The sequence below is a fragment of the Myotis yumanensis genome, unplaced genomic scaffold (genome assembly GCF_028538775.1).
Source record: "Myotis yumanensis isolate MYYU_CA2020_CCGP unplaced genomic scaffold, mMyoYum1.0.hap1 SCAF_5, whole genome shotgun sequence".
NCBI lineage: Eukaryota > Metazoa > Chordata > Mammalia > Chiroptera > Vespertilionidae > Myotis > Myotis yumanensis.
The window spans coordinates 74,059,376-74,077,068 of NW_027223756.1; the positions used below are offsets into that span (position 1 = coordinate 74,059,376).

At 39.5% G+C, this 17,693-nt stretch overlaps 1 protein-coding gene across 1 annotated transcript in view; it reads left to right on the plus strand.

Moving 5' to 3' along the window:
• KIF13B (kinesin family member 13B) overlaps window positions 1-17,693 on the plus strand; it is a 200,386-nt gene that overhangs the window by 76,482 nt on the left and 106,211 nt on the right. Inside the window, exons 8-12 of the mRNA XM_070415506.1 lie at window positions 1,506-1,640; window positions 3,471-3,583; window positions 6,758-6,869; window positions 14,049-14,261; window positions 15,600-15,710. Coding sequence (XP_070271607.1) covers window positions 1,506-1,640; window positions 3,471-3,583; window positions 6,758-6,869; window positions 14,049-14,261; window positions 15,600-15,710 — 684 coding nt within the window. The remainder of the gene's footprint in view (window positions 1-1,505; window positions 1,641-3,470; window positions 3,584-6,757; window positions 6,870-14,048; window positions 14,262-15,599; window positions 15,711-17,693) is intronic.

Here is a 17,693-nt window from a genome sequence, read left to right on the forward strand (position 1 = left end):
TTAAAAATTTATACAGCAAAATAGAACCTTATGGTTTTCAAAGGTTTTTATATGTGTATGTCAGGATTTTGTTTGGCTACATATAACAGGATTTAAGTTCTTTGGAATATGAATTATTATGTTTTGATGATTCTGTGTTCTCAGTATCTTAAAATGTACCTGGCACATAGTAGGTGCTTTCAATATATATTTGAGTGAGTGAATGAAAGATGAATGAATGAAGGAATGAATGAAAGAATGAATGGTGAAAGGGCTGCTATGGTGGCCCTAACGATGCTGTTAGGAAACTAGATTCCTGCCAGCTCTGTGGTAATGCCCTTATTCTTATAGTTCAAGGTGGCTCTAGAACAGCCGTGGGCAAACTACGGCCCGAGGGCCAGATCCAGCCTGTTTGAAATGAATAAAACTAAAAAAAAAAAAAGACCGTACCCTTTTATGTAATGATGTTTACTTTGAATTTATATTAGTTCACACAAACACTCCATCCATGCTTTTGTTCCTGCCCTCCGGTCCAGTTTAAGAACCCATTGTGGCCCTCGAGTCAAAAAGTTTGCCCACCCCTGCTCTAGAACCAAATGCAATAGTATGCCTATCCCCTTTAAGCACAATTCCCAGTGACCTGTATTATACTTTACCTCTCATTCGCTAAAACTTAGTCATATGGACAGGCTGAGCTTCAAGGTGTCTGGGAAGTGTCCCTTAGCTATGCTGCAATATGCTCACTGAAGACTGGGTTCCTTTACTGGAAAGAGGAGGAGACTGGATAGAAGGAGGCAGCTAGTGGACTCTTACACATATCATCTTTCTTGTTCCTCAATTAAATCCTTATAATGTAGATGATGTTATAGCTCTGCATTGTTACCTATGAAAATCAAATTCAGATTGTTTAAGTAACTGTTTTAGAGCTTGTAACATTTTTTAAAATGAAGATCCCATGATCTTTCTGTATTGCATCACGCTGTCTCTGTTTTAGCAGTAATGCCAACAAGTAGTGCAGAAATTCGTCTCTTGAAGTTTTTATTTTTAAAAATAGGTCTGGTAAGATATACTCCAAGATAGTGAGATGATGCTCTGCTTGCTTGAGAGGTTATAAATTATTTTTTGCTTTTTGCTTATTTCTGTAATCTAATTTAATTTAACAGTTAGCTTCTATTACTACTGTAATTAAAGAAACTAAAATTTTTTCAAATTTCTAGATGAGATGAAGATTGGCATGACATACTTGTCCATTTTATGAAACTCAGCATATGGTGTCTAAACTTTTCTAATTCTTAGTCAAAGCTGCCACTTTATTTACACCTACAGAAAATAGTGTATTTTATTTGTTTTCATGGGCAGTATTGGCTATTGTACTCTGAGGTTTAATGTTCGTTGAAAAATAAAGTGTAAATGTCAGCTATGGCTGAATAAGTAGTGAAACTTTTCATGTATTTCCTAGTGTAGCCGAGTTTTAATATATATTAGATGGATAATGAAATGTATGTCTGTGACTTGTTTTCACTTAGGATATTGAGTCTTTGATGTCTGAGGGTAATAAATCTCGTACAGTTGCTGCAACCAACATGAATGAGGAGAGTAGTCGATCCCATGCGGTCTTCAAAATCACCCTCACACATACTTTGTACGATGTGAAGTCTGGGGTAGGTGTTCAGATGTATGTATGACCCTCCTCCCCCTTTTTTTTTTAATTTGTAAAGTGGATCATGATTTATCTTATTCTCTTCAGGTGTTAGATGACTCGAAGTCCTAACTAAACATGTGTATCAGTTAGGACACAGGACAAGAAACAAAAGCTACTCTTGGTAAACAGAAAGAGATTTAAAGGAGGGATTTGGGGGCTTGCAAAGTTGTTGGAACATCTGAGGAGGAGTGGGTTCTAGACTGAATCTCTAGGAAAAACTTCCAGAACAACACAAGCTTATTGACCAGGATGCTACCCCTGAGGCCACCACTATGCTGTGGCTGTGAGTTCCAGGCATACCCCATAGCTGTGATCCAGGACATACTACCACGATCCTCCTGCATGCCAGCAAAAACCCACAAAAAACCCCAATAAGGGTCAGAGGATGGCCTTTGCTTTACTTCTGTTTTCCAAATCTTAAGCAAGTGTATCTGACAGAACCCAAGTCAGCCCATAACCCTGGCCTGCGAGGGAGACTGAGAAATGTAAGTTTTAGCTTTCCACCATCTCCAGCTAAAGAAGGCGGAGCAGAAGTTATACAAGCAGATGGTCCAAAGTCTTTGCCACAGCATTTTTCCCCCACAGCATTTTTTTGAGCTTTGAACTATGATGGCTAATGGTATAAGCTAATGTTAGTACTCTAGTTGATTCAGTGGAGATACTTTTGAAATATTACCTTCTGCTGCTAAGCAGCTAAGTATTAGAAGGAATAAATTGCACTGGGGAAACTGTACTATAAGTTGCTAGATTTATAGAATGATTTTTTTGAGTATTTAGTTTTGAAACTTGTAAGAGTAAACAGAGCCAGATACACATATGCTTCTACACACTGAAAACATCTCTGTTGACTTACACATTTGTGTTTTCCTCTTTTAATATGAACTTTTGCATATTTTATTATGATGCCCACCCCCAGCAAATCGATTTCAAATACCAGAAGCTAAAATAATTACCCTGGCAAAGCACTATATTTTGGCAGGATTTTTTTGCTGAAAGCTTATTTTTCTTCTATTGCCATCACAGCAAGATTAGTGTAACAACAAAAAGTTCTTTGTTTCCTATTTCCTTTTCAGCATAAAGCAAAAAACATAGTGAAGCCTTTTTTTTTTTTTTTAACCAGAAGTACTTTTGATTTGGAAAGCTGAATATCCTTTTGTAGCAATATGTTTATTTATGGAAATAAATATGAATGTATATTTTAAAGGAAAGTTTTAAAAAATGATCCAGTCTATAGAATTTGGCATTGATTTCCCACATTTTTGTATTGCTGCCAAAAATAAAATGTTAATGTATGATTTAATATAAAACATTTTTATATTAAAAATTTATTTTTCAATTACAGTTTACATTCAACATTACTTTGTATTAGTTTCAGGTGTACAGCATAATTGTTAGATAGTCATACACTTTACAAAGTGTTCCCCTGATATTTCCAGGACCCACCTGGAACCACATGTATTTAGTACAATACTAATGACTGTATTCCCTATGCTGGTGCTTTATATCCTCATGTGTTTTGTAACTACCAATCTGTACTTCTCAGTCCCTTCACCTTTTTAACCCTTCCTTCTGACAACCACCAGTCTGATCTCTGTATCCAGAATTTTGTATAATTTTGTGTTTACAAGATTGTACAGTTTTCTCACGCTGGTTTATAGCAGCACAAACTAATTTTGAAAAAACAGTAACTTTTTAATAAAGGATTTCTATAATAAACTCATTCTGTAGAGATGGTATTACCTTTTGTATTCCTTAACTGTGTATTAGTATTTGTCAATTTACTTTCTAGACATCTGGAGAGAAAGTGGGCAAACTGAGCTTGGTGGATTTAGCTGGCAGTGAGCGGGCAACAAAAACCGGAGCTGCTGGTGACAGGTTGAAGGAGGGGAGCAACATTAACAAGTAAGTTTTTCAGGAGCTTACTTTATTGCTTTGTTGATTTAATAGCCAAATAGGTGAACTTCTGTGGTTATTAAAATAATAAGATTCTGGGCCGATTAAGGCTATAATGGTTTTGAATGTTTTTCAGATGTATATTGTTTTATGAGCTTGAACTTATTTTATGTTTTGGTCAGATGTCTGATGGGGCTGAGGAGTACAGCCTCCGCCAATCAGAGGTTTCTCAGGAGTGGCTTTTTGAGATTTGGGGCCTGCCAATTTTTTGTCCATAGGAGTGGTTCTGTGTACCATATTCTAGGATGTTTAGCAGCACCCCTGGCCTCTACCCACTAGGTGGCGGTAATATCTGCCACCTCTCTCCCTCCACCCTAAGTTGTGACAGCCCAAATTATCTCCTCACATTGCCAGCTGCTCCCTGTGGGGATACAGTCACCCCCAGTTGAGAACTGCTGGTCTAAGCTATAGAGCAGAACAAAGGTAATCAGTCAATCAGAGTCCAGCTGTTGATCTTGACCTGAGTGTCACTGTCTGAACAAACAGCAGCATATATACGGGCCACATCTGGCTTTCCTTTTTATGACTGCTGTGTTGCTTATTTATTCCTAGAGGTTAGGGCTTTATGAAGTAACGAGTGGCCCAGTGCATGAAATTCCTGCACGAGGATGGGATGTCCCTCAGCCTGGCCTGGACCTTCTCCAATCTGGGACCCCTTGGGGGATTGGGCATAAACCGGCAGTCAGACATCCTTTGGACATCCCTCTTGCAATCTGGGATTGCTGGCTCCTAACTGCTCACCTTCCAGCCTGCCTGCCTGATCACCCCTAACCACTCTGCCTGCTGGCCTGCTCGCCTCCAACTGCCCCTCCCTGCTGGCCTTCTTGCCCCCAACTGCCCCCCCCCCCCCGCCAGCCTGCTCTCCTGCAACTGCCCCCCACCCCCCACTGGCCTAATTGCCCCCAACTGTCCCCCCTGCCAGCCTGATCATCCCCAACTGCCCTCCCCTCCTGGCCTGATCGCCCCTAACTGCCTCTGCCTCAGCCCTGCCACCATGGCTTTGTCCAGAAGGACGTCCAGAAGGTCTCCCGGAAGGTCTCCAAGTCTAATTGGCATATTACCCTTTTATTAGTATAGATAGAGGCCTAGTGCATGGGTGGGGGCCAGCTGGTCTACCCTGAAGGGGGTCCTGGATCAGGGTGGGGGTCCCCTTGGGGACGGAGCCGGCCTGGGCGAGGGGCTGGGGTGGTTTGCAGGCTGGCCACACCCCCATCGGGGTGAGGGTCCCTGCTGGGAGCAGGGTGGGCCTGGGCAAGGGGCTGATGGCCGTTTGCAGGCTGGCCATGCCTCCATCAGAGTGAGGGTCCCTGCGGGGGGCTTGGCCAGCTGGGCGAGGGGCTGAGGGCCATTTGTAGGCTGGCCACGCCCCTATTGGGATGGGAGTCCCCAGGGGGTGGGGTGGGCCTGGGTGAGGGACTGGGGCACTTTGCAGGCTGGCCATGCCCCCATTGGGGTGAGGGTCCCTGCGGGGACATGGCCTGCCTGGGTGAGGGGCTGAGGCCCGTTTAGGGGCAGTTTGCAGGTTGACCAAGCCCCTGCCTTTGTCCGGAAGGTCTCCAGAAGGTCTCCCGGTCTAATTAGCATATTACTCTTTTATTAGTATAGATGTTTTGTTCACCAATTCTTTCACATGGCTATATTTTCTACCTCGGGCTAAAATGTTAGCTCCTGTGGACAGGAATTTTTCTGTCTTTGTAGCTCCCAGAAGGACATAACCAGTCATCAGTAACCAGCTGGAGATCATAGAACACCATCATGCAGATTCTATTATTATCCAATGGCAATATACAGTATATAACCAATCCTAATATATAAAAACTCTGGGTCATAACGACCAGTAACGACCGAGGCTCAGCCAACTGGAAGTCAGTCCTGCAGTCAGGGCTGGGTTGCAACCAGTAACGACCAAGGCTCCATCAACCAGAAGTCAGCCCTGCAGTCAGCGCTGGCTTGCGACTGCTTCCGCTGCAGGCGTGGTGCCCCAGCACTGACTGCTGAGGGAGCTGTGAATCAGGGCCAGAGAGAGGCCTGAAGAGAGAAGCAGGGACTGATCCATTGCCTCTGTGGCAGCTTTTGATCAGCACTTGCCTTTCTCTTTCTCTCCTAGTCTGGCCAGCAGTGGTGCCTCCATTTCTCTCCAGGCCTCAACTGGGGCTGCTAATCAGCCCTGCCTTTCTGATCAGACCCCGTTGATAGGCCCAGAGACGCTGATTAGCATAGGAACCGACCAATCAGAACCAAATCTGGGTGCTGTGGGGAGCCAATGGCTGCCTAGGAGGTGGAGCTTTTGATGCTGACTGGCATAGAAACTGACCAATCACAACCAAATCTGGGTCCTGTGGGGAGCCAATGGCTGCCAAGGAGGTGGAGCTTTTGACGCTGACTGGCATAGAAACTGATCAATCAGAACCAAATTGGCCAGCAGAGGAGGGCAGTTGGGGGTGAGATCAGGCCAGCAGGGGAGGGCAGTTGGGGGCAACCAGGCCTGCATGGGAGGGCAGTTAGGGGTGATCAGGCTGGCAGGCAGAGATAGTTAGGGGTGATCAGGCAGGTAGGCAGGTGAGCAGTTAGGAGCCAGCGGTCCCAGATTGCGAGAGGGATGTCCAACTGTGGTCCGACTGCCTGTGGGATCGGGCCTAAACCGGCAGTCAGACATCATCCAAGGGGTCCCCAATTGGAGAGGGTGCAGGCTGAGCTGAGGGAACCCTCCTTCCGTGCACAAATTACGTGCACTGGGCCTAGTTTTATATATATATATATATATATATATATATATATATATATATATATATAATGTTTTAATTAATTGTATTGTATTTGTAGCTTCCTTTCTTAAAGATATGTGGTGTTCATGTCATTATCTTGACCCAAAGGTTTATAGCTCACATCTTTATTTATAAAAATGGAAAAAAAAGCTGAGCTAAGCAATTTTATTGCTTACAGTAGTATTAGAGGGATATCAGCTTTTAGAGTTTATGTGTTTTTAAACGGAGCAGCAAAATGCTGACAATAGTACTGTTTTCTTGCAGGTTCAAAGGCATCTTGAGGTTCAATCTTTGTGTGAAAAGTGATACTTGATATACTCCATTTTTTATGATTATTATGGTTTGTTGCACCATGCAGGTCCCTCACAACCCTTGGTCTGGTTATCTCAGCCCTAGCAGATCAGAGTGCCGGCAAAACCAAGAATAAATTTGTCCCGTATCGTGACTCAGTTCTCACTTGGCTGCTCAAAGTAAGTTTTTTTTTCCTTCCTGGTCTACTCTTGGTGGTTGGTAGCAGGAAGAATAACAAGTAGAATATTAGTCCTTTGCAATGATCATTTCCTCCATCATTAGGCTGTTAGATGGTAAACATAATTTAATTGATTAAGCACAGGTTTCTTCCTGATACAGCAGAACTGGAAGCAGTGGGAGTTTGGTGCGCACTGGATCCCACAGTTTCCCTGAGATTTGGGGGAATAGAAGAAGGACCTCATGCTAATCTAATAGGCAAGTGAGGCATAGAAAAGGAGTTTCCACCGTCTTACAGACCCAGCTGGACCACTGTTTTTCTTACAGATGTCATTTATTTGACTGACATTTTTGGACCTTGCATATCTATTTAACTTCAACACTACTCATGACCATTTTAATTTGCTTTCAGCTTTTTAAAGTGTTGTTTAAGAATATAGAGCAGGTCACATAATGATTCTCTGACTGATTCAATGTCAATGAGAGAAATGTAAATGAGAAAGAAAGAAAACACCTGTGTGAAGTGCCGTGGAGAACATTGCCCTCTCATTGCTCAGAGTTTGGTAAGGGAGATACGATCTGTACATAAAATATTATAACATGAGTCAGTGATTCCACAAGAGATAGTAATGACCTGTAATAGGAGTTCGGGGGAAAGAGAGACTATTTCCAGGTTTCCTCTGGTCTTCCAAGGCCCCGTTAATCTTGATGAACTGAATATTGGCCTGGGAGTTAGAGGATATAAAATCTAGTGACAGTTTAACTCTTTATAGGGTGGTCAACCTACAACACAATATTTTCCTACAACCCCTCTTTTCCTTTTTCTTTTAAAAATGGAGTAATAATTTTATGAACCCTGTTTAGTCTTGTGATAACTTATTTTCTCCTTGATCAAGATTTATGTATTGAATACCCATTACTCATTGTGCCAGAGTTTGAGACTATAAAGATGAGTTAAACATAAGTCCCTGAGTAGCTTAGTAGTGGACACAATTTTGACCTAGTCCATGACATGTTTAGAGAACTGTGTTTGTAAAAGGAGTAGGATTTTCTTCTAGTTTCTATACCCTCTTAAAGAGTTACTAGTATTCAAGTTTACTTTTTAGAACTCTGCACACCATTTGAACATACAGTATTAGTGTAATTTGCCACAGTAGAAAATCAGGTACATTACTTCCTTTGGCCAAAGTGAAGTAAAATTGAAATTTAAAACAAAACTTTTAAAAAATAACTGTACATTTTATTTTTCAATTACAGTCACTATTATTTTGTATTGGTTTCAGGTGTACAGCATAGTAGTTAGACAATCATATACTTTACAAAGTGTTCCCCCTGATACTTCCAGTGCCCACCTGGCACCATACATATTTATTGCAATGTTATTGGCTATATTCCCTATGCTGTACTTTACATCCCCATGACTATTTTCATATATATATATATATATGAAAATCAACTATATATATATATATATAGTTGATTTCAGAGAGGAAGGGAGAGGGAGAGAGAGAGAAACATCAGTGATGAGAGAGAATCATTGATCGGCTGCCTTCTGCATGCCCCCTACTGGGGATTGAGCCTGCAACCCTGGCATGTGCCCTTGACTGGAATCGAACCCAGGACCCTTCAGTCTGCAGGCCGACGCTTTATCCACTGAGCCAAAGTGGCTAGGGCCCCATGACTATTTTCTAGCTACCCATTTGTATTTCTTAATTATTTCTCTCTTTCACCCAGTCCCCTAACCCCTATCCCTCTGGCAATCACCAGTTCATTCTCTGTGTCTATGAATCTGTCTCAATTTTGAACAAACAAAATTTATTAGTTAAAAACTACTTCTAAATAACTCTTGAATTAAAGGGATATTACAAAACATTTCACTACCAAGGAAATAATTGTACTGGTCTTCATAAATTAATAATTAACCTTAAAATATCATTTGTTTAATTTCCAGAAGAAATCTCAATAAGATACTTACTTCTTTCTCAAAGTTTCCACAAAAACATTTCCTAATCATTCATGGTTATTCCCTGCATGTGCCTGATTTAAAAGACAGAATAGTCATTGTCCTATTGTTTCAGTGTTGCTACTTCAGTCCACTTAAATAGACAATAGGAAATACCTTTTGTTAGTTGATATAGTTAAAATGGCCTAGGTCCGTGGTCGGCAAACTGCGGCTCTCGAGCCACATGCGGCTCTTTGGCCCCTTGAGTGTGGCTCTTCCTAAGCCTTAGGAGTACCCTAATTAAGTTAATAACAATGTATCTACCTATATAGTTTAAGTTTAAAAAATTTGGCTCTCAAAAGGAATTTCAATGGTTGTACTGTTGATATTTGGCTCTGGTGACTAATGAGTTTGCCAACCACTGGCCTAATGGCCATTCCATAGGCTGAAGGCCAGGAGAACTTAGTAGAATCAGGTACCATGCTAAGTGCTTCATGTACATGATCTCAGTTACCCCTGGAAGGTAAATGGTGGTGTTCCTGTTTTACAGATGAGGCAATGGAGACAGAAACAAGATTCGAATGCAGGGCTTTGCTGCCTATCTTCTTTGTGTAGGCAAAAAGTCATCAAAGGTTATTTTTGATTAGGAGGAGAAGCACTTGACTGTTGCCAGTGTTGATAGAAATTATTGGAAATACTTGAACTTGAGGAACAAAACAAAACCCTTTCTTAAAAATTTGACTTTATATTGTTTAGTAAAATTAGGTTAAAATAGTAACTTCTATGTGTAAATTTTCAAGCTTACAAAATGAATACTTTTTTTGATTTTTTTCTTTTTTTTTTTTTTCCTTAAAAACTATGTGACCTTCTTGCCCTAACTGGTTTGGCTCAGTGGATAGAGCATTGGCCTGCGGACTGAAGGGTCCAGGGTTCGATTCCAGTCAAGGGCATGTACTTTGGTTGCGGGCACATCCCCAGTAGGAGGTGTGTGGGAGGCAGCTGATCAATGTTTCTCTCTCATCGATGTTTGTAACTCTCTATCCCTCTCCCTTCCTCTCTGTAAAAAATCAATAAAATATATTTTTTTAAAAAAACACAAAAAAACTATGTGACCTTCTTTATTCTGTTTGACTTAAGCAAGATCCTAAGTAGGAACATTTTTGCAAAACACATTTTGGGGTTTAAATAGTTTTCCCAAATGCCTCTGGGAATCCATTGAGATGCAAATCATTCTCCTTTGAAGTGGCTTTTATGTCCCTGTTAGTTTTTCCTTCTTTAATTCTTAATTAGTCTAACTCTCCCTATCCTTGTTTGACCTGGTATGATTCTGGTATTCTCCAATGTAACTTTTATTAAACTTATAAAAGTGCTCATTGTATATAAGACTTGCAATTTCTTTGTAAAGTTCTTTTTTTTTTTTGCATTGTATTTGCATTATAATTATGCTGTGCTCTTGATTTTCATAACATCTGAGAGTTGGAGAAACTCTGATACTCCTGGTCAGGCATAGATGTGAGTGCTCTTCTCTCAGGGGCCATAGAGGGCTTACTCATTTGGTAAGTGGCCTGTGGAGAACCATTTTGTATTAAGAGGATTTTGGCTTCTGTGTGTAACCTTCTAAATATGGTTCTCAACATCAAGTAACATCTGGTAGCAAATGCTCCAATAATGATTATCTTTCAAATTCATCCACTTTTCCCCATTCTTATTGCCACTTACATAATGGAGACTTCATCTCTCGCTTGCATGATTGAAACCTCCCTTAAGCTTTCTTGGTCCATTTTGTTCTTTACAGTTAGGTTGCATTTTCTTTCTATATTAATGCTCTTCTTAAACTTAAATCTCTTTAATAACTCTCCAGAAGCCATTACAATAAAGTCCGAATTCCTTAATGACTTGTGACTTACTAGGTCCTTCATAATCTGACCGCTCCCTACTTCTCATTGTTCACCTTTTGCTCTTGATATTATCAATTCTAGCTAAGTGACTTCTAGGACTTTGCTCTGACTCTGGAACATTCTTCCTCCTCTTTTCAGTCTGTTATACCACTCTCATTCCCTTTGTCCCAGTGATGCTTATTCACCTTAAGGTCTCAAATATCACTTTCTTTGGGATCTTCCCTAAACTTTCGAGATTGGGCTCTCTGCTCTTTCTCAGTTTTCCCAGACCATACTGTATTTATCCCTACTTTAGTTCTTATCATGTAGTATTTGCTCACCAGCATCACCCCCTAGATCAGTGGTTCTCAACCTTGGCTGCACATTAGAATCACCTGGGAATCTTTTTAAACTCCTGATTCCTGAGCCTCATCCTCCGGAAATTCTGTTTCTTTGTTATGGGGTGGGGCCACAACATTAGTAACAACGAAACAATTTCCAGAGGATGAGGCCCAGAAATCAGGATTTTAAAAAGATTCCCAGGTGATTCTAATGTGCAGCCAAGGTTGAGAACCACTGCCCTAGATGGTAAACTCCATGAAGAGTTGAATGAATGAATAATTTCAACTCTGCTCTGAATTAGCATTATTACCTTTGGTAAGTCGTCATTCTTTCTGGGTCTCAATTTCTCCTCTGTAAAATGAAATAATTTCATTAAATGACTTCAAAGAGTTCTTTAATCAATTCTGACTTCCAAAATTAAATTTCTCTCCTAGGGTCCATTTAATTTGCAGTTGCTACATTCGAAACAAAGCTCAGCTGATTTGCCTAATTAAACAATTAAAGAGTAAACAAGAAGCTTCATAATTTCTCCTTGAAAGAGTGCCAGATCTTTTGTTGCTATTTCCTTTTTGATAATGGCCTGAGGCCATTTTTGAATATAAGCATATTGTTGTTGCTCATGCACAAGAGCTTTTAAAATATCAAGGATTTGTTGTTTGCCAGGTTTCCTTTTCTCAGCACAAATTGAAGCACAATGTGCATGCTTTCTCCTTTGCCACTTATTGTTACACATCCCCTTTTTCCCAGCAGTATTTGCTGTTCATGTGGGCTAACAGAATGCCGGGGTTCTTGAAGGGCAGCACCCCACCACGGTGTTGCCAGTGAGCTGAATTGCCATCTGAGATGTAATTCCTGTGATCTTTATATATGGCATTGGAATTTCATTAATGTGCATGGGATTCTTCTTGACATTTTTCTGAACGTTCCAGAGCTGGGCACCAGCAATGTGAGATCAGCATCTCAAAATGAATAGTGAAGCACACACTCATACAGGCTTCATAGAAATTGCCCTTGCTTCCTAAAGCCCAGATAACTTATTTTTCCTTCCTTTTTCATGCATCAGTGTATTTCCTAACTAGATATAATGATCTTAGCTATGTTTTCTGTGTAAACCCAAATTTTCAGTAATGGACGAATAAGCAGACGTACATACTGTCTGTGATTATATTGAACTGCTATGAACTCCAGGGAATGATTTTGTTTCTGGCTCTAGGACACAATGATTTGGGAAGGTGTCAGGTCACCTTACTTATTCCTCAGGTCAAATCATATTGGACTTGAAGGAAGAATACAATTGTATTAGAATATTGTTCAATTTACTAGTTCTGGATCTTTAGGCAGAGTATTTAACCTTCTTTGTCAGAACAAACCTCTGATTTTTTATTGGTAGAATGGGAGACTAGTAATCCAATTTACCAATGCTGAGGACGAAATAAAGTCTATGCACAAAGATTGTATAGATCACAGATGCTCAAACACATTTTAGATACATTGATATTGGAAAAACTTTGTATCTTCTAAAGTAAGAATTTTATGTCAGTTAATGCTGCCCAAAAGTAATGTTGGCTTTCTTATGATCTAATGAATTCCTTATTACTGGCCTGTTTGAGTGTTCTCTCTAATCTTGAGACTATATTCAGCGATATTCTGTTACTGAAAGAGGGTATTGAATTTATTATCTTGGGTAATTCTTCTCATCCTGGGATTGTATATTAGTGTATGAGTACTTATCTATTGCTATATGACATATTATCCCTAGACCTTATCAGGTGGAAACAACAATCATCTATTATCTTACAGCTTCTATGGGTCAGGATTCCTGGTGTAGCCTAACTAAGTGGTCTGGCTGGCATCTGTCATGTGGCTGCAGTCAGAGTGTATGGGGTTGCAGTTATCATAAGGCTTGACAGGGGTCGCATATGCTCACCTAAATAGTTGTTTCCAAACTCATCCCTATGGTCCCTTCAAAGGACCACCTCATCTCATGGCAGTGGTGAGAGAACACCCATGATAGAAGCTACAATCTTCTTATAATCAGAAATGACGTGCTATCACTTCTGCTGTATTCTGTTTCTTAGATGCAAATAAACGAGTTCTGTCCATACTCAAGGGAAGGTATTACTACAAGGAGGTGGAAAGCATCTTAGAGGCTGCCTGCCATGGCCATTGTATGGCAAAGTGGAGTGGGGGTGGACTTGATTTCCCAAGGCTAGTTTTGTAATTTAGTTATATTTAGTTATTTTGAATATTCTCAAGTGAAAGTGGTATTTTAAATTTGCTGGAGCCTATTCAAACCCCCTCTCACTATACTTTTCAGTTTCAGTATGATGAGGGTGAGTACCTTTTGTTCGGCACCCTTGTCTGGCCTGTGGAAGTGGTTGTGTAGAACATAAAGTCTATTTTAGTAGTTTTAGAAGTGGTATCAAAGGAGTAAAATGAAATGCCGTCAATGTATCTTTTGTTTAATAATACTGTAATTGTACCTTTTTGTATAATTATTGTTTTAAAAACTTTACAAGGTGATTGATCAGCAACACTTTCTGGGCCATTATTTAGGCTTCTCAGAGATTCCAAGTATAAGGCCTTGTGGAGTAGATTGTAGGTAATCACTCTTTGATCAGATAACAGTATCACAATTGTTCAGTTCCTCTAAGGAAGATTTTGTAGGCATTTAAGAAATTCTTTTTTTATTCTGAGTAATCGGCTGACTTATAGCATCATGTTGTCTGTTAAAAGAGAACAAATTGTCTTAAAATTAATTCTTATTAAACTAAAATATAGGCAGACTTTATTGTATTTTTCTGCCCATTCTGAAAACCAAAATTCCCTTTTGCAGAAAAGTAACTTGGCAGAAAAGAAAGATCATGGGACAGAGAGTCAGTGTATCTGTATTTTAGTCCCAACTTGGTCCTTAAATATGTGTTTGACCTTGGGATGTTATCTCACCATTTCTGACTTCTACTTCCTCATATGATGTTCTGTACCAATTTTAAAATGCTACTCAATTTCTCCTTCTCTAGGACAGTCTTGGGGGCAACAGTAAGACAGCCATGGTAGCTACTGTGAGTCCAGCAGCTGATAACTATGACGAAACCCTTTCAACTCTGCGGTATGCAGATCGCGCCAAGCACATTGTGAACCACGCTGTGGTGAATGAGGATCCTAATGCACGAATCATCCGAGATTTAAGAGAAGAAGTAGAAAAACTCCGAGAGCAGCTAACCAAAGCAGAGGTATAAGGCACAGCTGAGTGATGCCTTTTGGGTCTAGGAAAATCTAGTAAAGCTAAACTTGCATTTTCTTCCCCGTTAGCCGTAAGTGATGAGTAATTCACTTAGAATTTTTGAATTTCCTATAGGAAGAGAGATTTGAGATGAGTAATAAATAAAGGAAGACAGATTGTCATAATTGCAATTTAGAGAATTTTTATAGGTGTTAAAAGATTTAATGGGAAGAAAGAATAAAAGGAATTGAGAGACTGTTTCATTCTATAGTATAGGTAGCAGACAAGAGAGAAGAGGTGTAATAGAATAAGGGAGAATAAGAGAGACACTTGAAAAATGCATATAATTAAATTTTAGTGCAGAAAATGGTGGAGAATGTGCATAAACTAATTGGAAGAAGAATCAAACAGATTTGTGTTTATCATTTGTTCACTGTCAGAATGGAAATCTTAAGGAAATCTTTCATACCTTAATAATTTATTTTTGCCATGTTGTGGGTTAATTTTTTTTGTAGAAAGTATATTTTATATCAGCAGTACCCATCTATTTAGTGGTACTCTATTTCCAGTATTCTTTGAACATTCTATAATATGTGGTATTTATGTTCCATAACTGACTTTGAAACCTACACAATTCTCACCTACAACTGAATGCTCAGCCTTTTGTCAAAAGAGGAATAAAATATCAGAATCATGATTCCTCCTCTAATTAGCCTTTCTGTTCCCACAGTTTGCCAGCACTGTGGGACTCTTTCCTGGGGCAGGACCATAGCTTTCTTCTTTGTCATAGCCTGTTTTCTGGTAGCAAATTGGTAAAATACATGGTCAAAACTATTATCTTTTTTGCCTGTTGAATTTTATCCTATGTTTAAGAAATACTCTTAAAGTTCATCAGGATTCTTTGAAATTTTGTGTCTCTGTTCTTGATAGTAATAACACCATCTAGTTTGCAACACGTACAAATGTAGTCTGTGCGTACTTGGATAAATACCCAAAGTCGTTATCAGTAAAGACTAGAATGAATCATGTATGACTTTAGATGTATGGCTGATGGGGATTTAAAGAATAAGCCCTTGATAGCTTGAACTATCTCATTAAACGTTGGAGGAAAAGGACAAAGTTGTCTCCCTTTCATACCCGTCCTGGATGACTGGATTTGTCTGTGGGACTCACACAGCCGGGCTGCTGTGCATCAGTGGCAGTCAGTTAAGTCGCAGGTAGATCAGAGACCTCAGGGAGCCGCAGAGCTGAGAGGAGGCAGATGGTTACTTCTGGTTTCTGGATTTAGCTAATCTTTTTTTTTAGCACATCGTACAGACATTTCATGAAATAAACATTTTGCTTATAGGCAATGAAGTCTCCAGAGCTAAAAGATCGGCTGGAAGAATCAGAGAAGCTAATCCAGGAAATGACTGTGACCTGGGAGGAGAAATTAAGGACAACCGAGGAGATCGCCCAGGTTCGTGTTCCCTGATTTAGAGAGAAACCTCATGGCAGTTTGTGCCAGGCACCTCAGAGGGCGTTTCTGATTTTATTTTAGTTTTCTCGCTTTGAGGATGGCAAATATAGCACCATTAATAAGAATCTAGCGCCAAGAGTTTATACTTTACAAAGTTTATTTGAAGGATAAAAAAAAGACATGATTACAATTAATTGTTCATCATGTAAGAAAGAATTTTTTAGGGTAATAAAAAAGTTTTTAATAAAGAGTTACTTTGTAGCCTCTGGCTCTGAACATCCAATTCTATTAAGTACTTTGCAGACCTAAAGAAATTTGCCCAAACCACAAAATTATTAGCAGTAGATATTAGGTTGTGAGATTCTTGCTTCCATATGACAACTCAGTAAAAGTAATATGAAATTCTTAAATCTGAGGTGACTCATTTTTAGAACACGTGATATCGAGTTGTGAAATCTTAGGGTGGAAGCATTAGCATTTGGATAAAATCCTAAAATGTCCAGCTAAGTCATAAAAGACTTACGCTGTGGCTTTCCTGTTAGATGGTTCATTCAGCCTCTATTTTAGAAACATATATGATAATGTAGAGCTCAGTACCCCTTCAATCAGTCTTTTCATGATTGGACATCTCTAATGTAGCTATTTAATAGAAGTCTTTTATTCTTTTATTTCTGCTCATTGGCCTTAGTTTATTCTTCCAAAGCTAAAAGAAAAAGTATCCCAATTTTATGTAGTAACTAATAATAAAATAGCCAATTGGGTTCACATATGTGTTAGGGCCTGTACTAACCACTTTTAAGTACAGTATTTTATTTAATCCTCCCAACAGCCCTGAAAGACAATTATTGACCAGATATTTAAAATCACCTCTGCCTCTTTCCCTCCTTTTCTAAACTTAAAAATCTCTTGTGTTTTCAACTGTTCCCTGGATTGGCAGGCACATAGAACTTGCCATATATTTTGCCTCCTGGTAGATTACATTTTTAAATGTGCTGTCCAGAACCAATCTATATATATCAGAAGTTGTAGGACATTACTATTATGTAGCATGAAGTGGGATGTTATATTTATGGTAATGCAAACGAGGTTTTAAGTCCATTTAAAAACATTTTTTATTATAGTCAACTTCAAAATTGATAAGAGAAGAGTATAATAAATCCACATATACTCATCACCCAGTTTCATTAAAGGTCAATATAATATATGACCAATCTTATTTTATCTCTGTAACCACATTGGGTTATTTTAAACCCTATTCTTCAAATTACAGAGAAGACAATATACCAAGGTATAAACTTTATTTCTCATTACATATTTCACTCTTCTGTTTTTCATAAACTATATCATTCCAATAATTGTTTGGTTGGGAACTAATTTGTGTGAACTCTTTGAGTTCTCCAAAATAAAACATTGACTTTGAAGTGCTCTTGTGCTTGGATTGCTTTGCTGATACAAAAGAGGGTAGGTCTAAGTGAGATTGCTGTGCTAGCGAATCTTATCTTTAGCATCTTTCCTTACCTAGCTGTTCTCTGCCTCTCTCAGATGTCCTTTTTGGGGACTATGCCTGATTTTATCTAATACCTTATCTTCCCAAGCCCTCAGGCTTTAGTACTGCTGAACTTTCTTCTCCTCTCTCACTGGGTCTGTTGATCATTGATCTCCTTCCAAAATTGTCTTACATTCTCTGAAAGGTATCTCTGACAGTATAGCCAGAAATTGTTAATAAAGTCTCCTGAGATAAAAATGGTACACGGCCAGATAACCTTGAGAACATCTGGGTAAACTAAGTTAAATGGATTTCATTTTTGAAGGACTTTCCACATGTCTGTCCCCAGTCTGGGCTCTCAGAGTGCTCTGTGCACTGTGGCAGCTTCTCTAGTGTGCCAGCCCCACACATCCCTACCATCGAAGTCAGGGGCAGCTGTCTGTACCCTTTAGACCAGGGGTGGACAAACTTTTTGACTCGAGGGCCACAATGGGTTC